A 22,422-nucleotide genomic window follows, 5' to 3' on the forward strand; every position below is an offset into this window, starting at 1 on the left:
GAGATGTTGTCCCGCCGCGGCCGGTCCTGGGGCCGCCGGCGTCGCGAGCTTGGACTGAGCGCGGCCGAGCAGGAGGAGCGGCCCGCCTGGCTCTGCCCCGCGTGCTGCTGTGGTCCTGACTGGCGCAAGGAGGAGGTGGGAACGGGGCCTGGAAGACTCCAGAGCGGAGGAGGGCGGCCAGCCGAGTGGAGTTGTCATGAAAGCGACCCAGCTTGGAGTAAGCCACCTGGGAAATGAACGCACCTCAAACCTAGGATTCCCCATGGGCGGGGGGAGGGGGGCTTTTGATGATTCAAAGTCTGGCAGATTTTTTTTTTAATCTCTATTTTTAATAAGTTGAAGATACTTGTCTCCATTCTCCTAAAGACCCGAGAGAAGATCCTGTGCCTCTCTGTCAACCCCAGAAGTACTAAAGGCCTCCCAGCTGCCACTTCAGTGGCTTGTTAGGGTGGACACCCCGATCTGATATTATGATGTCCCTAGGTGAACAAATTGTATGTGCAAGCAGTCATGTACAACTGGCCCGGGACTCTGTGAATTAAAGGAACTTAGCACAAAACTTGCTCATTTGTTCAATCTGCAAATAAACGCTTCGTGCTTTCTACTTGGTGAGCTGGTGGCTTATTTGTTTCTTTTAAAGTTGTACTTTTGCATGCTCCTGGATCCCGTATGGGTGTTGGTTCTCATCCCAGCGGCTCCACTTCCCATCCAGCTTGTGGCCTGTGAAAGCAGTGGAGGACGGCCCAAGGCCTTGGGACCTTGCACCCACGTGGGAGAGCCGGAAGAGGCTCCTGGCTGCTGGCTTCGGATCGGCTCAACTCTGGCCCGTTGCGGTCTCTTGGGGAGTGAATCATCAGACGGAAGATCTTCCTCTGTCTCTCCTCCTTTCTGTATATCTGACTTTCCGTTTAATAAAATTAATCTTAAAAAAGAGAGAGATGTATCTGAAGGGTAAAAGGCCACAATCGCCTGCAGATCTGGCTCCCCCAGGCACATTAGCAGGGAGCTGGATCCTAAGCAGAGCCACGGCAGGACGGTGCACGGTACATGGCAGCCAAGCCTCAGCACCAGCGCTTGAGAACGACCCCGTTAAGGCGAAGTAAATGCAGAAGATAACACCAGTGGAAAAGTCTCCAAAAATGCAGTTCATAGCTCCCTAATGGATTCCAGTTTGGATGATTGACTAAATTGTAAGCCCTTGGTTAAACCACATTTGAGTTACATGCTGTGTAGCAAACTAGATTATGCCTTGAATCTTCTGTGATTGAAGGATTCAGTAATTACTGCTAAAATGCCTCTGGACTCTCCAACCGATTTGTAGCACTTGCTAAATAAACTTAGGGCTTATAAAATAGCTTCCCTGACTAGCAGGTACATTTTTCATTTTGGTAAGAGGGGATTAAAGATGTCAATGCTGAAATGTTGCTAATTTGTTTTTTATAAAGACTATTTTAAAAAGTTTATGGAGTTAAAAGAATTTCAAAGGTGGGTATTTAGCTAACGGTGAACAGTTCCTTGACTTGACTCACTCCAGCTCCAGCTTCCTGCTCATGTGGAAGGCAGTGAGTGGTGACAAGGCTCCCTGCTTGGGGAGTAAATGAGATGGGAGAGCGCCCTCTCTCTGCTGTTCATGTTAGTGAATAAAAACGCAAAGGAGGGCTCGGCAGCGTGGCCTAGTGGCTAAGGTCCTCGCATTGGTCGCATATGGCCACTGGTTCTAATCCCGGCAGCTCCACTTCCTCTCTAGCTCTCCTCCTCTCAGTATATCTGACTTTATAATAAAAATAAATCTTAAAAAACGCAAAGGAAAAATGTGTTGGTGCAAAATGATTTTGAAATCTGTGCACAGCTTCTTCATGCTCTGGGTATTCTGTCAACTTGTTAAAAATCCCTTTATGTGTGGGTTTAAAAAGTAATTTCTTGTTGGACAAGGTGTGGTGGTGTAGCAAGCTAATGTTTAGCCTGTAGTGCTGGCACCCATTATGAGGAATGTTTCTAGTCCTGGCTGCCCTATTTGCTATCTGGCCGCCTGCTAATGGCCAGGGAAAGCAGCAAAGGATGGTCCAAGGCCTGGCTCCCAGCTTCAGATCAATCCTGCTGTGGCCTTTGAAGTCGTTTGGGGCAGTGAACCAGGAGACAGAAGCTCTCTCTGTCTCTCTAACTCTGCCCTTCAAAATCATGAATGGCCCAAGTCCTTGGGCCCCTGCACCCATGTGGACGCCTGGAAGGAGTGTCTGGCTCCTAGCTTTGGATTGGCCCAATTCTGTTGAGGCCATCTGGGGAGTGAAACAGGATGGAAGGTCTCTCTAGACCTCTCTCTTTAACTCTTGAGTTTACTTGAAAGTAAAATAAATATATCTTTTTTTTTTTTTTAAAGAACTAGCCTCCCCATTCACGCTTGTTTTTATGCCAGACAAATCACTTTGGAAAAATATTTTCTTTGCACCAAAACATCTCTTCATTTTCCACGAACTTTTAAATTACCTTTATATTTGAAAACAAGTGGGAGTTCTTCAGAAGAGAACATTAAACACGTTTCATTATGGCATCCTTTTACGTGTAAGGTGACCGTGCCAGGCTGCCAAGTCTGTCTATGATTCAATAAAATATCTTTTACTGCCTGATACCATGGCAACCCATTTTTCCTTTATTTTCTTGGAAGTGGGCACGAAAAATACTTTCAACTATTTTCATTTTGTGACATGTCAAAAATTACTGTAAGTGCACATCTACTTGGTAGAACACAAAATTCACCTTTGTGAGTCTAAAGAGCTTGGAGAAATAGTCATAAAACGGTGGCAGTCTTTCAGCTCTCTATAATGAATTCCGTTCCAGTGTTAAGATATTTTCCAGGATAACAAGATAAACATGTCAATCATCAAGCCCAGATTAAAGACACGCAATTGACAAAAAGACAAACAAAATGCTCAAAACCAGGCTCGTCATGTTCCTTGGAAATGAACATACCTGCAGTGCTTGGCGCTGAAGATGTTTCTGTTGGTGTGGCTCCTCTTTCTCCAACAGGGTCGTCTCTTTGCCCATTCGGCTGTAAACGTCTTTGGCATGAACCAATCTGCTGGGGAAAATCTTCGAAATCATTTTTGGGCACAGTAACTCCCAAAGGCAAAGTGTACTGGGCTACTTCCACATTCATCTTCATGAATGACTGATAAAATATCTGTCCACACTTGTTTTGTGTAGAGGCCTGTGCCCGGATTTTCCCACTGCGCCTGTCATTTCTGTTCTTCTGGTCACTCCTATTAGTCATTGATGAGTTCAGCACCTGGATCCTCCATGAGTCTTCCTCATCATTCCTGGCACTTTCTCCTACACACAGATGACTTCACGGCCAGTTTCTAGAAGGTTAGCTGCAGCTTCCTTTCATCTTTTGTCAACAATCAAGTCCTAAGGTCCTATCTCAGGCACTGTCCGCAGTGACCAACCACACGCAAAGTCTAATGTCAAATATCCTGTTGTCCACGGATCTCTCTCTAACCACGGCTACAATCCTGACCTCATCCCCTCCAATCGTACTACCGCTCTTCACTAACCGTCTCCTCTTTCAGTCTTCTTTCCCTTCTCGTCTAGGTCAGATTTCACAAGCCGACACGACTGCTACTTGCCTGTGAACAATCTGCCTCTGGTCTTCTGGTCTCCTGTGACACTCGCCTGGGATAGTCTGAACACTGTTAGAAAATCAGCACTGTGCCGACACGGCTCAGTTCTAATTTATGACCACATTTCTCAGGTGAACACCCACAAGTCTCCTATTATGCTTTCCCAGTTATTCCCATTTCCCAAGATCACTAAGTCACGTCCCTTCTATCACAGCCCGACTGCACTTGGCCTTCCTTCTGCGGACAGATGAGAGCTGTTGCACTTTTTCCTACCACCACATGCACTAAAGTGTGTTCAAGCTCCTACTCCTACCTCTTTTCCTAATGTCTTTGATGGACCTGTCTTGGTCTTGGATCCTCTCTAGCTGCAGTTAAATTGCTCTGTTTCCATTTCTAGCACGACACTGAATTGTTTCTGTTCCTAAATTCTCTCAACCCACTCCAACCAGAAATTGTTGAATAATATCTTTTTCACCCCTTTCAACCTATTAGTGCTCTACATTTCATTTTTTTTAGTGTCTTACATTTTAAATGTCTCTTATTTTTCACTAGTCTGATGATCTTTGTCATTTAATTGGAATATTCTATGTATAATACTGTACTTACTAATATATTTACTAATTCAATTCCTATTTTGGGTTTTTTTTTTAAAGATTTATTTATTTTTATTACAAAGTCAGATATACAGAGAGAGGAGGAGAGACAAAGAGGAAGATCTTCCATCTGATGATTCACTCCCCAAGTGAGCGCAACGGCCGGTGCTGCGCCGATCCGAAACCGGGAACCTCAAACCTCTTCCGGGTCTCTGATGCGGGTACAGAGTACCAAAGCTTTGGGCTGTCCTCGACTGCTTTCTCAGGCCACAAGCAGGGAGCTGGATGGGAAGTGGAGCTGCCCGGATTAGAACCGGCGCCCATATGGGATCCCGGGGCTTTCAAGGCAAGGACTTTAGCCGCTAGGCCACACCGCTGCCGGGCCCTATTTTGGGTTTTCTTATTTATCATTATTAATGTAATGTATACTTGATCCTCCCAGAGCCTCAACCAGTCATATTTAAAAGGTTTGAAAACAATTTGTGAAATTCCTGGGCATGTATTGATATTTGTTCTTGTCATTACTCCACAACAAATATTTACACAGCACTTAAATTGTATTAGTAAATTGTATTACAAGTAACCTAGAGAGGATTTTAAAGGAGTATAGAGGTGTGTTACAACAGTGTATATGAAGCACTGGAGCATCCGCAGATCTTGCTGTTCTTGGGGTTGGAGTTCTGAAACTTATTCCCCCTGGATACAGAGCAATGGTACGTATTAATCTAATTAAGTCCCACCATCCTGCTGCCGCCCGTATGGTCTCCTTTGCCTGCTTTAATTTGGATTAATCAAGTATCATAGTTTATCTTCCATTCATTTTTCTGAAAGTTATTTTTATTTAAAAGGTAGATTTATAGAGAGAAGGAGAGGCAGAGAAAGGAATCTTCCATTTGCTGGTGTTCAGCTCACAGAGATGGCCACAAGGACTGGAGCTGGGCCAGACTGAAGCCAGGATCCAGGAGTCTCTTCAGGGTCTCCCACGTGGGTACAGGGCTCAAGGACTTGGGCCATCTTTCGCTGCTTTCCAAAGCATTAAAGTGCAGCAGCTTGGCGCCTGGTGCGATGGCGTAGTGGCTAAAGTCCTCGCCTTGCATGCGCCAGGATCCCATATGGGCTCTGGTTCTAATCCCGGTGGCCCTGCTTCCCATCCAGCTCCCTGCTTGTGGCCTGGGATAGCAGTAGAGGATGGCCCAACACCTTGGGACCCTGCACCCACTTGGGAGACCTGGAAAAGCTCCTGGCTCCTGGCTTCGGATTGGCTCAGCTCCAGCCGTTGCGCTCACTTGGGGAGTGAAACATCAGATGGAACATCTTCCTCTCTGTCTCTCCTCCTCTCTGTATATCTGCCTTTCCAATAAAAATAAATAAATATTAAAAAAAAAAAGTGCGGTAGCTGGGACTCAAACTGGCACGCATATGAGATGCCAGCATTGTGGTAAAGGCTTAACCTACAACACCTGTCACCCCACCCTCCTTTAGTTTTATTAGTATGTATGTGTGTGTGTGTATGTGTTTTAAGATTTATTTTGGGGCCAGGCATAATAGCCTAGTGGCTAAATCCTCGCCTTGCACAGAGGCGCTGGTTCATATCCTGGCTGTTCCACTTCCCATCCAGCTCCCTGCTTGTGGCCTGGGAAAGCAGTTGAGGACGGCCCAAAGCCTTAGGACCCTGTACCCACCTAGGGGACCTGGAAGAAGATCTGGGCTCCTGATCGGCCTAGCTCTGGCTGCTGCGGCCAGTTGGGGAGTGAGCCAGCAGACAGAAGATCGTTTCCGTATCTCCTTCTCTGTCGTTCTCTCTGTATATTTGTCTTTTTAATAAAAATAAGTACGTCTTTTAAAAATTGACTTACTTATATTTGGAAGGAAGATTTTATGGAGGGGGAGATAGAGAGAGAGAGAGAAATTTTTCCATCCGCTGGTTCACTCCCCAAATTACTGGAATTGCCAGAGATAACCTGATCCAAAGCTAGGCGCCAGGAGCTTTGTCCAGGAATCCCAAATGGGTGCAGGGGACCAAGGACTTGGGGTATCCTCTGCTTCCTTTCCTGGCCTTAAGCAGAGAGCAGCATAGGAAGTGGAGCAGCCAGGACATGAACCAGCACCCATATGGGATGTTGGTACTAGCAGGCTGAGGATTAGTCTGCCACCATGTGAACCTTCCTCCATTTGTTTTTTTCTTTTTTTTTTTTTAAAGATCTATTTATTAGTTTATTTGCTGATTTTTACACAGTTAATTAGGGTGAAAAGGGTCAAGGGCTACAGGAAGATAGGTGAGACCATTATTTCCACATTTTCTGTTTTTCCTTGCTGTGTCTGGGGGAAGAGGGGAGGCAAGAGGAGAAGCCACACCCAGCCTCTTAAACACCTCTGTATCCTGGGATGGAGCGCAGCCACCTGACACTACCCCAGGTCCCCGATGTGGGGCATGCTCCGAAGGTTCTGCTCAAGAGGCTTTGATAGTTCAATAATTCTGAATTATTGTCCATCTCGCCACTCTAAGCACGATGAACTTTCTCCAGGATCCATAGCTTGATACAGTCAACTTCAGAGTCTCCGTTTGCCCAGATATTCACTGCCAACACTTGGCTGGGGTAGTTGATTGATTTGTTCTGTCCTTCATGCTCTATTATAGCAGTACCAGGTGTCCTCTGCAGGCTCCAATGGACTGCCATATCCTCCATGTGCACCTGGATATGCTCTCTACTGCTCCATCTAAGCCACTGGGAAGGCCCAGCTCTGACACATGCACTCCACGGTCAGACCGTGGAATCTGCAATTTTCTCCATGGTTAGAATTCTGAGTCCAGCAGTTCAGTTGGAGGGGATTCCCAAAGAAACTTCATCTGAGGTGACCCCAGACCTGGTTCTTGTACACATAGTCCTTTGCCCCAGTCAGCTTATGCACATGTTGGAATTGCTGGGTCAGTTCTGTCTCCAGACCTGTCTTCTACACAAACCAATGGGTGTTGCAGCCCAGCCCAATCCTGCCCCACCACACATTTGGCCCTCATGCAAACCAGCAGAGCTGCAGCCTAGTTTGAGCGACCTGCAATAACCCCCACCAGGCCAGCCCTCTGCCCTGGATCCCGCACTTGCCACTATGTACAGCAGACTGGTCCAGCCTGTCCCACATCCCATTCAGCTCTCATACATGTCAATGGGCATTGAAGCCCAGTTCAACCCAACCAGCTCCACTATCCAGTCCACACACTTGCCGGCGGGTGCCATTCTCTGACTAGCCATGCCTGCCCAAGTCCTGGTTCTCATGCTCTCCAGTCAGTGGCAACCCAAGTGGGAGGTGCCCACTGTTTTCCTACTAGACCCACTCCCTCTCCGGCATCATGCATTCTCCAGGTGGTTCTGCAGTTTAACTTGATAGTATTTGCCCCCTGTGCCAGCATCTGCCAGCTGATGCTGTGGCAAAGTACAACCAATCAATACCCACTTATGCATGAACCAGTAGGAACAGTCAACCTAGCCTGGCTTTCCCCTGATCCAGCTCACATGAGGCCAACAGTTGTTGTAGCCCTGCCCAGCCTGGTCTGCTCCAATCCCAACTCATGCTCAGCAGTGGAAGTGGTGGTCCAGCAGGGGAGCCCCATGCATCCTCTCTGCCAGGCCGGCCCCTCTGGGTCTCACGTGTGCTGGTTGGGTGCTGCAACCCAGTCTGGCATGGCCTGCCTCACCTTGGCATTTGCCAGTGGGTTCTGTAGCCTGACTGGGTAAGGTCCACTTCCAATTCCAGCTCACACTGGTGGGGATTATAGTCTAGCCCAGTCCATCTGGCCCCTAGTCCTGGCCCTCATGTGAACTAGCTTGTGTTGTGGCCCAATACGGCCTGGCACACACTCTATTCTGGTGCTCCATTTGCCAGCAGGTGATATGAACTGGCCCAGTGTGGTTCGCCCCTGACCTGTGCCAAATGTATGCTGGTGAGTACCACTACCTAGCCTGGTCTGGGCTTCTCTTTATCCATGAATCTTGTGCTCACCTGCAGGGACTGTGTCCAGACAGAGAAGTTCCCCAAGCTCCTCCATCAGAACCTCTTCCAGTGCGAGGATCTCATGTCCATCAATGGGTCCATGGGCCAGCCCTACTTAGTTCACCTTCAGCAGGAACAATGGCCTTTCCTGACCCATTCCACCTTTTGCTGTTGGGTGCTACAGCTCAGCTAAGCCTGGTTCACACTCAGACACAGCTCATACATGGTTCAGCACGGACAGAGACCTAGCCCAGACTGTCCTACACCTACCCTGGTTCTAACGAGCACCAGTGGTTGCTGAAATGTAGTCCAGTCTGGCGCATCCCAGACCTTGTACACACTTCTGCCAAGGGACTCTGTAGCCACATCCAGAGCAGAGAGTAACCCCCATTCTGGCCCTTGCACTCACCAGTGGGAACTACCACCCAGTCAGGGGTCCCCTTTGCTCTCCAACTAGGCCTGTTCCCAGCCATAGATCTTGCACGTGCCAGTGGTTATTCTGACCCAGCTTGGCATAGTCCCTCACTTGTCTTGACCTTTGCCTTTGGATGTTGCGGCCTGGCCTGGTCCAGCCAGCACCCAGTCCCAACTCTCACTGGCAGTTGCTGGTACCTAGCTTTGCTCAGTCTGCTCCGACCCCTGGCTCATGTAAACCGGTTGATGGGACAGCCTAGCCTGGCATGATCTGCGCTACAGCCTGGTTTCTGCACTTTACAGTGAGTTAAATTTTGCTTGGCCTTGCCTAGTTCACCCCTTTCCAAAACCAATCCACACAACTGCCAACAGTGGGAGCTGCTTTTCCCAGCTTGCCCGATACCCAGGCCTGGACCACATGCTCACCAGTGGAAGCTATGACCTATTAGGGGAATTTCCCAAATTCCCCCACTCGGCCCACTTCCAGACCCAGACCTCATGTATGCCAGCGGGTGCTAGGCTCTTGCCCAGTATGGCCTGCCCCTCCATCTTGGCTTGGTGAATGCGACCCGACCCACCCTATACCCTGTTTTAGGATGCACATGCAGGTGCTGCAGCCTGGACCTGCCCAAACTAGTTTTGGTCCCTGTGTCTGAGAGTGTTGGTGGGTTCCATGGTCACACCTCGCTTAGCCTATCACCACCCCAACCGTTGAGCTAACCACTGGGACTTATATTTCTACAGGGTTTGGCCCACATATTCCCCCACAGACTCTAATCCTTGGACCTGGTTCTCTTGCGTACTGGTTATATCATGGCCCTGCCTAATGTGACCCATCCCCTGTTCTGACATTCAGTCAGGTACTGGGACCTAGCCCTGCTGGATGGTCCCCAGCCCTAGCTTTTGTGTGGAATAACGTGTGGTGGTCAGCAATGCTCCAAGCTAACAAGCCCAACTCAGGACTCCCAAGTGGGCTGGTGCATCAGTCCGACCCATACAGATCTTCTGGTCTCTCCCCTCCAAGCCACCAGGTCTCAGTCCCCTCATTTACCTGCACGTACAGTGGTCCTGTCGTTGGAAGTCCCTCAGGATTCATTCCTCACCTACATGTACAGTGGTCTTATCCATGGATGTCCCTAGCAGTAATTCCACACCCACAAGACCCCAGAGCTCACTGCTGGGCAGCCAGCGAGCAAAGCCCACTGCCAGTGGTGCTCTGGCAGCCCAGTAGCCCAGGATTTGCCCACTGCTTGGCAGTGGTGGCTGGGGCTAGGGGCCAAACATTAGGCCTGCCCTGGCCCAGGTATTCCCAGCACCTGCCATGCTGCAGAGAGTTCTGTTCACCTAAGCCCCAAGGTCAAACTCATCCAGGCCCCTCCCACCAAGATGGTGGTGGTGGGCGGAGCCAGGGAACCAAACTGCCCGAGATCTCTTCACAGTGTAAATGCTGTGGAGGGAGGATTCTCTTGGGCCTAGGATTTGCCCATTGCTTGGCAGTGGTGGCTGGGGCTAGGGCCCCAAGCATTGAGCCCAACCTGGCCCAGGTCCTCCCAGCAGCTGCTATGTTGCTGGGAGGTCTGCACACTCAAGCCCTGAGGTTAAACTTACCTGGGTGTTCTACCTCTGATGCAGCAGACGGTGCAAATACTTGGGACCCTATCTCTCATGTGAGATACCGTGATGGAATTCAATGTTCCTGGATCAGGCTGACCTAGCCCCAGCCTTTGCAGTCATTTAAGGAGTGAACCAGAGAATAGAAGCTTTTCCTCTCCATATGTGTGTATGTTCTACACACATATCACTCGCCCTCCTGCCATAAAATCTTTTGAGAACTTCTCTACTGTGTATAGAGTACTATGCAAACTCTAAAGCTTTGCATGATCTGGTCCCCTCAGCTCCTGTCACTTTCTTACATACAATACACTGCTCATAGTGTCGGTCTCAAACCCTCTTACTGTCACTGTTTTCAGTGTGTAAGTACTTATGATTCCTTGTCTAGAATGCTTTCCTCTTATCCTTCCAGCATTAACACAAATGATTCCCCTTTCAGAGTTTCTCCTCCATCATAATCACTTCCTATCGCATTATTTCATTTTCCTTTCCTAACTGTATCAGCATCTAAAGTCCTTTAATGCTTAAGTTCTTTGATGTGCTTCTTGTCCTGTCTTGTTCACTGCTGTATCCCAGAGAGGTTGAATAGTTTCCTGCAGACGTTTATTGCGTCTGTTGGATGTCTGGCCATTTGGAGGGAGTGTGGCTCTGTTGTACAATTCCTCCTCGGACATACGGCTGGGATGGTGTTAAACAACAGGGAAGGGTCCGTTGTCTGGCGTGAGCACGAGCCTCTGCGAGCCACTGAGCAGGGGACAGCACCATGTTGTGGTGGGAAGTGAGTGGGGGCAGAGCCACACGTTCACCATACGAACATCTTCATCTATGTGGCCTTGCTGCAGGTCACACTGTCTGTTGAAGAGTCACTGGGCATCAGGGCCCAATGCTGCGGTGCAGGATGCTGAGCAGCTGCCTGGGACGCTGAGTCAGAGCGCTGGCTTGAGCTCATCCAGCTGTGTGGACGCACCTGGGAAGCGGCAGCCCTGCCAGCCACGTGGGCAATCACCTTGCCCAGTCCTGAGTGCTGCAACCATTTCGGGGCGTTAACCAAAGGACACATGACCTCTCTCTCTCTCTCTCTGCTGACTTACCTTCCAAACAAACACACAAACATTTTTTGTCGTTAAAAAGAAAACTAGCCTGGATGTCAAGTGTGAGTGCACGCTCCGGAGGACCTGCCTGCAGTTTCCACTTCCACCTGCAGAGGAACAGGCCCAGGAGAGCGTCCAGGACGCGGTGCCGGACGGGCGTGAGAACTGTCATGAACAAGTCTGGCTTTAGTAACTGACTTCCACAATTAAAATTTAAAAATTTTTGAGAAGATGGACAGATTTCTTGGGATTACAGTGTGCCCTCAAGACAGTGATATTTGGCCTCCATGAATACTGGTGGAAAGAATGTGAAACTCTATTTCCTAGCAAGTTAATGAAAAGGGAATTAGGTCTGAAGTGGCACTTTCCTTCCTCAGTCATTCCTGTTGTAACTTTTTATTTCCATCTGGACCATATTTGTGAAGAGCCCCTTAAAATTAGTTCATCTTTAATTATACCACACAGTCACAATGATATGTAAGTTGCATTTTAAATAAATTTAATAAATGTACCAATCAAGAAAAATAAAAGATGAGCGCTCCCTCCCTTCTGATGGCCCCATTACTGCAACTTTTCTGGCCATCTTAGACGTTGGCCAGCCGTGCTGTTAAAGGACACTGCTGGCGGTCCTGCCCCGCACTCAGCCCCAAAGCGCCAACGGGGTCTACGCGGCTCCCTGGCCACACCGACGGCCAGCGTGGAGAGGAATCACAGAGAAGTTCACTCAGGGCAGGACTTGGAGTGTTTTTTCATTAGACTTTTGATTTCTTCCAAAATACACTATTTTATCAGTGTTATCTTCGTAAGGCAAAACTCCAAAGACCTAGAGTTTGTAAACCCCGAGGAACTCACCTTGAACAAAAATTCACCAGGAATAGGTCTAAACAAAGGCTGCAAGCCATGAAATCCATGTGGTGAATTCATCAACAGCACTGTGTTTCAATGAACCAATAGGAAATCTCAACACACACGACAGTAATAAGGGTGCCTTTCAGTGAATACATACACGAACTTGCCGATGTGTGTGTGTTGGGGGGGTTCTTCCTACGGATCAGTTTGCAAAAGGGTAAGGAAGTCACTGGCATGAAGTGGTAAGGTCACTACTTGTATTCCATAGGAAGAAAAATCGTATCAAAATTCATACTCCCAGAACAGAATACACTTGATCAGAGTTCTGCCCGTGTACAAAATTAAAGTTTGGATATTTAACCCAAAGTCCAACCTGAATATCGTCTTTTAGGGTGACTTCTTCGTTGAGAAACATACTAAAGTGTATATTATTCCGGAAGTAAATCATCTCCTAGCTCTTCGTCTGCAAAATCATCCTCATCGACTCTCTTTTTGGCTGCAGTCTTTGGTCTCTCTACTTGCGGGCCGAGCGGATCCACGTAGGAAGCATCTAGGTTTCAAAACAGACAGTTAGAGGAACACGGAAGAATAAAACACATGCGAAGCCAATCAGTCTCATAGTGGACAGAAATGCTGTCCCCGAGTCATTTAAGATCTGCCTTTTGGCATCGCATTGTTCGGTCATTCCCAGTGACGCCTTCCGCCATTTCACCGGGATTCTGTAGCCCTGCTATGCCTATGGGAACTGGGCGGGGGAGAACCAGCACTTGCCTATTTCTTTGTTACTGCTACTTTCATAAGGCTCATTTGTCCCAGGTAAAGCTCTGAGTTTGGCACTGAGTCGTTCACTTTTACTACTGGCACTACAGTTCTGGCCACTATCTGGAAATACAAAAATAAAAATGCATTTGTTTAACACGTTGAGCAAACAGTAACACTACATGACGCATTGCACAGCATACTCATTCGCCAAGAAGCAGGCAGGCTGCTTCCTTTGGAAGCCAATTCCTTATGGATATAATCTTCGTTTGTTAACATTTTAAAGAAATCCCTTGTGGAAAATATAAAGCATTATTTACAAGCAATCTTAAAATGAAGTCTTTCAGATACATGCTTAGTTCCAGCTCCCAATTTTATAGAATCTGGGAGACCTCCCCAACTGGTATAACCTAACATCTAAAGAAGGAACAATCCAGAAGTCACAAGAGCAGAGCAAGGAAGCATCATCAACCTCTTACCGAGGATGGTGAGCGCCCCAAAAACTACATCAGAGGAGAAACAGCAGACGAGGCTGGGCACAGGACCTACACCATACCCTCACCTTCTCCAAGCATCTGGAGAATGCTCACAGAGCAGGGGTTAGATTTTCCCCTAGAAAGCTAGACTGTGGTTCAATATAGACATGGGAATACCTGAGAGGGATCATGGCTCCCAAACATGTCAGGGTTGCCTTTGGACAGAGCCTGCGTCACTGAGGAGCTTCGGCAGGGCTGACGCGGCCAGCATTACAGATGAAAGAAGAGACTTCAAAAATGCTATGGAGCTTTCTAGCGCTGGCCTCGGACCCTGCAGCCGCCGCGATGCTGATGCCCAAGGACCGGATTGCCATCTGTGAACTCCTACTCGAGGAAGCAGTGATGGTGGTCAACAAGGACATCCACACGCCCAAGCAAACGGGGCTGGCAGACAAGAACGTGCCCAACCTGCACGTCATGAAGGCCTCAAGTCCTGAGGCTACGGGAAGGAGCAATTGGCCTGGAGACACCGCTACTGGTGCCTCACCAACGAGGGCATCCAGTGTTTCTGCAATTACCTGCACCTGCCGCCCGAGAGCGTGCCCACCAGCCTGCGCTGTAGCTGGCAGAGACCCGCGGGCCTCCGCCGTGAGGCCTGGAGGGGAGTGAACTGCAGGGTTCTCACAAGGAGAAGCTGGCAGACAGAGTGCTGTGTCCCCTGGTGCTGACAAGAAAGCCGAGGCTGGGGCTGGGTCAGCAACCGAATTCCAGTTTAGAGGTGGATTTGGCTGTGGACATGGGAAGTCACCTAAGTAAAGCTGGAGGAGGAGATTATTTTGTGTTAAATAAACGTATAGCCACAAACAAACAAACAAATGCTATGGAAGGACAAACGCAATGAAAAGAAAACATGCCTGGTGTAAAAACATTTCTGAAATTCATGCGTCATAATATACATTTTCCTTGAGCTTGTGAAGACTGGTCCTTTCTTAGAAAAACATTTGTTTTTATTCATTTGAAGGACAGAGTTCAGATACAGGAGGAAAAACACGGAGAAAGTCGCCTTCCATCTGCTGATTGGCTCCCCACAAATGGCTGTGATAGCTGGGGCCAGCCGGGCTCAAGCCAGGAGCCAGGAGCTTCTTCCGGGTCTCTCCCAAGGGGGCAAGGTTCAAGCACTCTGTGGCCTGCTGCTGTCTTCCCAGGCTCATTAGCAGGGAGCTGTATCAGAAGCGGAGCAGATGGGACTTCAGCTGATGCCCATATAGAATGACGGAGGCGGAACATCTCCAATGATGCTGGCCAAAGCTAATGCTCCCGCCCACTTCCTCGTGTTCCCCCCTCCCCCCACAGGAACCACTCTCATAGTCAGACCTGTTACTTACTCCTTTTAAAATTCACATAATAGCACTTAAGAAGTTACATAACTTTAATTCTCAATGACAGCTCAGTGAGCTACACTGACTTTTTTTTATTATGTTTTTGACAATCTTTACACTGACCTTTTTTGAGTATACACTACTTGACTTTCATTTTTCTGATAACTTATCTTGGAAAAAATAAAAAAACCAAGATGGTGTTTAAAAATCCCCACACTTTGGTGCCACTGTTGTGGCACAGGATTAATCCTCCACCTGTGATGCCAGTGTCCCATATGGGCACCGGTTATTCCTGGCTGCTGCAGCTCCCTGCTAAGAGTCTGGGAAGAGCAACAGAAGGTGGCCCAAGTATTTGGAGTTCCAAATCAAAGTTATGATTTTGGCCAGCTTGCCTGCTGTAACCTCCGGAGGAGTGGACCAGTGGATGGAAGATCTTTTTCTATCCCCAACTCTCTTTCAAACAAACACACAAACTCTTTAAAAAACCAAATTCTCATCTTTCAAAATCCATCAGCTTATTTAAAAAACATGAAGTTATTGGAAATTCAGCCCCTTAATTGAAAGTACTGAATGTGGTGACACGTGTCGGTATGTTTTTAATTATTTTTCTTTCCTCTGATTTTCTGTTGGAATAAAGCCAAACTTTCCCAATCTAGAACTCTATAAGGATTTTGTTTAAAACTGCCCAAGAGAGCTGAGATCAAGAAAGCTTGAAAACCATGGTTCTAGGCAATACTTCATCCCTTTTACCCCATTCTCCATACATTCGTTGATACAAATACAAACCCCGATGTGTCCCTCAGGTAACCCCAAACCTTCCAAAAGGCTAGCGCATGATTCCCACCCAGCCTGATGGATTCAAATCCGGAGGGAAAAACTGACGTCTAACAAATGAAAACTAATTTCCTTTGAAAAATTTTCAACTGTACAATTGAAAAGCTGATATAGCTTTTGTTTTTAGAAACTGGTATTTTAAATTTTGCAGATGAGGAAAGCAATGACCAGAAAAATTAATTTCTAATTCATACAGGTAAGGGTCACAGAGAATACAGTTTTTAAGACAGTTTCATCATAAAGGCCAGTGGGAGCACACTGTAAACAGTCACTGTACCATTTCAATCCCTTTCATGGAGTAAAGAAGGAACACATGAACAGGTGTACAGGCTCAGCAAGCATTCACACGCCTGGGTGGATTTTATGCTTACATAATAGACTGATAGCATTTTGGCAGTTACACTCATTTCAGTGTTGTAACAAACAACTACTACATCCTACAGGGAAGTTACATAACGCATAGGCTAAGAAAGTAACAGTGACAGTAATTTATCTGAATTATCAAGCAAATAACACTGAAAATTTCAAATGCTACTTTTATTTTGAAAGAAAACTGCTTAGAATCACAGAATTTATAGTTATCCGTATCCCCTTTCCTCAGGCTCCCCCTCTGGCAATCTTGCTCGCCCTCTCGGGTTCTTCTAGCACATTCTGAACGCTCCCACTCCTGACCTCACTCTTCCCCTACCTATCTGACCTCCAAGGCTTCAACCCAGGAAAACCCACCTCTCTTACTCAGGCTCCTCCATTTGCTGACAGCACAACAAACATACGAATGAACGAACGAACAAGTGGGCGTTCCCCTCATGCAGCTGCCTGCCTTGTGGAAGCGTGCTGGGCTGCCTCCCACTAGGGAGCAGCTCCTCAGGCTCTCTCCTGATTAGGGAAACCCTGAACTGCAAGCCTCTCTCACTCTGGGAACCCGGGAGGATGGAAGCGCCTGGTCTCTGATCAGAGTCAGCTCTGGGTAGGAGCCGAGACCCCAAACTCCTTTACTTCCTCCAAGTTCTTTCTGTTTCTGTGGCAAATGGAGTGATGGTCACAGGGTGACTGTCGAACACCAGTCCCACGTGGGGCACCTCCCAGCCAGGCTGTCCAACAGGGCTGGACTCTGTCTGCCATCCTGCCTTTCACGCCTCTCCTGTTCAGAGGTGGTAGTCGTCTTGTGTTTGCTCTCCCTGCTCAGGGATATCCAGCTGCAGTGGTCACAGCCTTTTATTTTTCTCGGAGTCACGCTAGCTTGTGAAGGAAACCTCTTACAGGCTCTCGGCCACTGTTGATTGCACACAGCACACCAATGGGATGAACGGCAGCCTCCTGCTCGCTGCGGGTACTGGCTGAGCGTAACCCCCTACAGGTTCCTCTCCACACTCTCACTCGGGCTTTGTCCTGGACCAGCATCCCTGGTACCAGCTGGAAGAGCTCCAGCAAGCAGTAGCCTCCAGAATGCAGTGGGTGGTGGGGACGACCCCTTGTCCAGCCAAGCCCTCTAGCGAAAGGCCTGGGAAGACTGCAAAGTCACCCCTTTCTGAGGTTGTGCAAATCCCACCACCCTGGGCTCTGGACTTTACAGCCAGGCTGGAGAGTCCAAACCTCCCACAGAGCTGTCACTTGGCTGCCTCCCAAAAGATCTCAAGAACCCTACAACACAGACACCCAGCCATACACACTAAGTTTCTTCTGTAACATGGTTTGGACTTAACACCAATTACACAATGGTTCAACTTGGCCAGGAAATGGAACATCTCATTTACAAATTCTTCGTGATCTAGGTAACTTCTGTCACTGCAAAGGCAAAGAAATAGAGATTTTCTAAGTCCAGGCCTTCTTTTTCCTCCATTCTTGCCCTCTGTCAACCTTGCTTGCTCTCTCGGGTTCTTCTAGCACGTTCTGAATCCTTCAACTTCTTACCTCACTCTTCCCCTAACCAATCTGACTTTCAAGGTTTTAACCCAGGAAAATCCACCTCTCTTCCTGAGCCTCCTCTAAACAAAACAAAACAAGACAAAACAAAAGCACTACTTCCTGTCTGAAGTGTACAATGGATGAAACTTCCTAAAGTGACCATCCAATAAGCCACAGCAGCAGTCCAACAAACAAGTCTTTAAAAATGACATCTGTACTGAGAACCACAAAATACTGCCTCAAGAAATTAAAGATAGCAGATGATGCTGGAATCTGATCATTTCTTTAATGTTCCTACCACAAGGCGTGGACATGGCAGAGGTCTTGATGAGTGTTAGGAATCATCCCAGAAGTGCCTACCACTCCAGCCCCCACCCGCAGCACCGGGCTGCCAGGGCGCCCAGAGCAGAGCCCCTCTCTGCCCCCGTGTTAGGGCTGGTGTCGGAGCTGGACACCCCACGCTCTGCACTCTCCTGCAGGCCTCCCTCTGACCCACTCCCTGTCAGAGTCACGGCCCACTGACTCTGGTTTCTATGATGCTCTGCACTGTTTATGCAAGGTTTCCAATATTATTTTTGGTGACAAATACAACGGCCATTACTTGCCTTTCTTTTTAAAAGATTTGTTTCTTTTATCAGAAAATCAGATTTACAGAGAGGAGGACAGACAGAAAGATCTTCCGTTTGCTGTCTTACTCCCCAAGTGGCTGCAGCACCCAGAGCTGAGCCGATTTGAAACCAGGAGCCAGGAGCTTCTTCCGGGTCTCCCACGTGGGTGCAGGGTCCCAAGGTTTTGGGTCATTCTCTACTGTTTTCCCAGGCCACAAGCAGGGAGCTAGCTGGGAAGCAGAGCATCTGGATACTAACTGGTGCCCAAATGAGATCCTGGCACAGGCAAGGAGAGGATTTAGCTACTAGGCTATTGCGATGGGCCCAACCCTTAGTTTTTCAAGGTCCAATTGATATGTAGCCAACATTTCTTCAACTTTCCCCTCTACTTCAAGCTGGGAAGTCTATCCACTGTCCCTTCTTAGTTCCTAATTTTTTGAAGGTACTTTCTTTTTTTTTTTTTGAAGATTTATTTATTTTTATTGCAAATTCAGATATACAGAGAGGAGGAGAGACAGAGAGGAAGATTTTCCGTCCGATGATTCACTCCCCAAGTGAGTGCAACGGCCGTGGAGCTGCTGAGATTAGAACCAGCGCCCATATGGGATCCCGGGGCGTTCAAGGCGAGGACTTTAGCCACTAGGCCACGCCGCCGGGCCCTCTTTTTTTTTTTTTTTTTAAAGATTTATTTATTTTTATTACGAAGTCAGATATACAGAGAGGAGGAGAGACAGAGAGGAAGATCTTCTGTCCAATGATTCACTCCCCAAGTGAGCACAACGGCTGGTGCTGTGCCGATCTGAAGCCAGGAGCCAGGAACCTCCTCCAAGTCTCCCACACGGGTGCAGGATCCCAAAGCTTTGGGCTGTCCTCGACTGCTTCCCCAGGCCACAAGCAGGGAGCTGGATGGGAAGTGGAGCTGCCGGGATTAGAACCTGTGCCCACATGGGATCCCGGTGCGCTCAAGGCGAGGACTTTAGCCGCTAGGTCGCAGCGCTGGGCCCGAAGGTACTAACTTTCTAAACGACACTTAAATGACTTTGAGCAATCTCTGATTTCATTCTACAGCAGACACTTTCAAAAGTTATTTTCAGTCTCCTTTCTTTTCTATCCGCAAGATGATATTCTAACCTAATACCTATCCATCTGCAGTTAAAACAGGAAGATTTTCTTTTTTTTTTTTTTTTTAATTTATTCATTTTATTACAGCCAGATATACACAGAGGAGGAGAGACAGAGAGGAAGATCTTCCGTCCGATGATTCACTCCCCAAGTGAGCCGCAACGGGCCGATGCGCGCCGATCCGATGCCGGGAACCTGGAACCTCTTCCGGGTCTCCCACGCGGGTGCAGTGTCCCAAAGCATTGGGCCGTCCTCGACTGCTTTCCCAGGCCACAAGCAGGGAGCTGGATGGGAAGTGGGGCTGCCGGGATTAGAACCGGCGCCCATATGGGATCCCGGGGCTTTCAAGGCGAGGACTTTAGCCGCTAGACCACGCCGCCTGGCCCCAAAACAGGAAGATTTTCATTCCATAAGTATGAGGAAACTTCTGTTTATAAGGGAACTTCAAGGAGTTCCTGGACATGGAATTAAGTTCACTTTAGAGAAAAAAAATGAAACTCAATTTTTATGGAGGGTGGGGACTTCTTAAAAAGATAATGGACATGTGCATTATGAAAGCTGCACAGATTTAAATAACTTTTTGCACTAAAATAAAATGAACTCAAAACCACTTCCCACAACTTCTATGAAATATCTGTACATATTAAGAGACCCTGGAGCACAAAGGATCTTCAGCAAGAATCTACTGTTCGACTAACTCCTAGTCTATGCTGGAACTTGGCCACGCCCCAGAACAACTGGGAAACAGATGCGAAATAAGCAGTTCTCATGTGGAGTGCGCCTGGAAGGGGCTCAGCAGAGACAGAAGCAAAGCTGGTTGGCAGGTTGATTATACTTTGTCCCCCAAATGCTTGCCTCGACATCTGGCAGAGGAGGAGGATAGAAGGCCGAAGGATACTCGCGTTGAGTCAGTACTTACTATGGCTGGGAACGTAAGTGCCTACGTAAGGTATTTATATGTAAAGGGAAAGGAGAAAAGAACCAATAAAATGTGTAATGCACCTATGCGGATGCGCTCAGATGCATATAAACAACACACCAAGGCTGGCACATTTTTAACAGATCTATAAAATACATATTTTAGACACATGAGTATACATGTATGTGAATGTAAACAGGCATATGTGCAATGTTAGACTAAATTTTTTGTGCTTTTCATAATTTCCATCTGATGGTAACCACAAAAGAAGAATGTCATGGGCCCGGCGCAGCAGCCTAGCAGCTAAAGTCCTCGTCTAGAACATGCTGGGATCCCATATGGGTGCCGGTTCTAATCCCGGTGCTCCACTTCCCATCCAGCTCCCTGCTTGTGGCCTGGGAAAGCAGTGGAGGACGGCCCAGAGCCTTGGGACCCTGCACCCGCATGGGAGATCTGGAAGTTCCTGGCTCCTGGCTTCAGATCGGCACAGCACTAGCCATTGCAGTAACTTGGGGAGTTAATCATTGGATGGATGATCTTCCTCTCTATCTCTCCTCCTCTCTGTATGTCTGCCTTTCCAATAAAAATAAATAAACCTTTTTTTTAAAAAAAAGAATGTCATAAATATTATGAAAAATAATAGCATTACTGGAATATTCAGCTTTTCAAATTGACAATGAGGATACTTCCAAAAGTCTGGGAAGAATGGAATTAAAGCTAAATCTGGGTCCAGTTTTATAGCCTAGTAGCTAAATCCTCACTTTGCACACATTGGAATCGCATACAGGCACTGGTTTGTGTTCCAGCTGCATCACTTCCCTTCCAGTTCCCTGCTTGTGGCCTGGGAGGGCAGTGGAGGACGGCCCAAAGCCTTGGGACCCTGCACCCATTTGGGAGACCCGGAAGAAGCTCCTGGCTCCTGGCTTCGGATCAGGTCAGCACCCGTCACTGTGGCCTTTGGGGAGTGAACCAGAGGACGGATCTTTCTCTTTGTACAGCCTTCTTTCTGTGAATCTCCCTTTACAATAAAAAAACATCCTTTTTTAAAAAAAGCTAAAATTTACTTTAGTGTAAAAAGTTGAAATTTGTGTCTCTTTCATAGCAGTTTTCCATTAATTTAAAAAAACCCACTTATTTTTATATTTTGAAATGCAAAAAAGGAATATACATTTTTACATATTGGAAATGCACGTTTACAGAGAGGGGGAGAGATAAAGAAGGAAAGATCTTCCATCTTCTGGTTCACTTCCCAAACGGCCACAATGGCTGCAGCTGAGCTGACAGGAAGCCAGGAGCCAGGAGCCCCCTCTGTGACTCCCCTGTGGGTGCAGAGTACCATATCATTGGGCCATTCTCCACTGCTTTCCCAGGCCACAAGCAGGGAGTATCCAGGACATAAAGCAGCACCCATACGGAATGCCGGCATTTGCAGGTGGAGGAGCTAGCCAGCTGAGCCAGTGCTCTGGCCCTGCCATGGATGTTTTGTACACATTCCCTGCACTGGAGGTCACATATGTGGCAGCAGCAGGACCACCTTCTACTCCCTTGTCTCCACATTCTCGTCCACCCTAACTAAGCACTTTCCCAAGTCGGGAATTGCGTTCACAGTTTTCCAGGTAGCAACTCATCTCCTCTCAGCAGCAAGTCTACCAGGGAGGCTGTTTTCACTCTGTGATGAGGAAACTGGGCTGCAGCCAGGACACTCACTATTACACCAGACTTGGTGAGCTGGGGAAAGGCTCCACGAACGTGGAATGAACAGTGAGGCTAAGGAACTGATGACTAAACTCAAGGCACGGCTTTGGTGTGAAGCGTGTTGCTGGATGTGGAGCGCAGGGGCTGTCGACAGCTCAGAGAGTGTCAAGTTCTCTGGCAATAGAATCTTCTCGTCCCTGCCACGTGGGTATGATGGCTGAAACCTGTGCTCTGACCAAAAGGACACTCTGGCTCCCGTGTGGCATCAGGCAGAGTGTGTATGGAGAATTCGGCTTAGAGCAGCAATTAGCAACCTGCAGTCTGTGGGCCAAATCTGGTCCATCTATATACATCTGCTGAGTTGAGAGTGGTTTGAGTATTTTTAAATGACTGGGGAAAAATATTTTGTGACATATGAAAATTATGACTTTTGAATTTCAGTGGCCACAGAGGCAGCTCTAGGGAACAGCACCACACCCGGTCACTGTGCTCTGTCTATGGCCGCTGTGTGACATCCGGGAGCAGGGGCCCATCAGCACCACCTGCTTGCTACCTGGCTTGCT

At 47.9% G+C, this 22,422-nt stretch overlaps 1 protein-coding gene and 1 pseudogene across 3 annotated transcripts in view; one reads left to right on the plus strand and one right to left on the minus strand.

Annotated features, from left to right (window-relative positions):
• Positions 1–12,470: 12,470 nt before the first annotated feature.
• Positions 12,471–22,422, minus strand: part of IFT88 (intraflagellar transport 88) — a 106,820-nt gene continuing 96,868 nt past the window's right edge. For 2 of the 3 annotated variants that reach the window (XM_004577591.4, XM_004577592.4), the window contains 2 exons: positions 12,934–13,044; positions 12,471–12,712 (listed from right to left, as the gene is read on the minus strand). In XM_004577591.4, the coding sequence (XP_004577648.2) occupies positions 12,591–12,712; positions 12,934–13,044 (233 nt within the window). In that variant the 3' untranslated portion in view covers positions 12,471–12,590. The remainder of the gene's footprint in view (positions 12,713–12,933; positions 13,045–22,422) is intronic. The other variant, XM_036493378.2, reaches the window with a different exon arrangement.
• Positions 13,743–14,412, plus strand: LOC131481598 (small ribosomal subunit protein eS10-like; annotated as a pseudogene).

Source organism: Ochotona princeps, chromosome 12 (genome assembly GCF_030435755.1).
Source record: "Ochotona princeps isolate mOchPri1 chromosome 12, mOchPri1.hap1, whole genome shotgun sequence".
Taxonomy (NCBI): Eukaryota; Metazoa; Chordata; class Mammalia; order Lagomorpha; family Ochotonidae; genus Ochotona; species Ochotona princeps.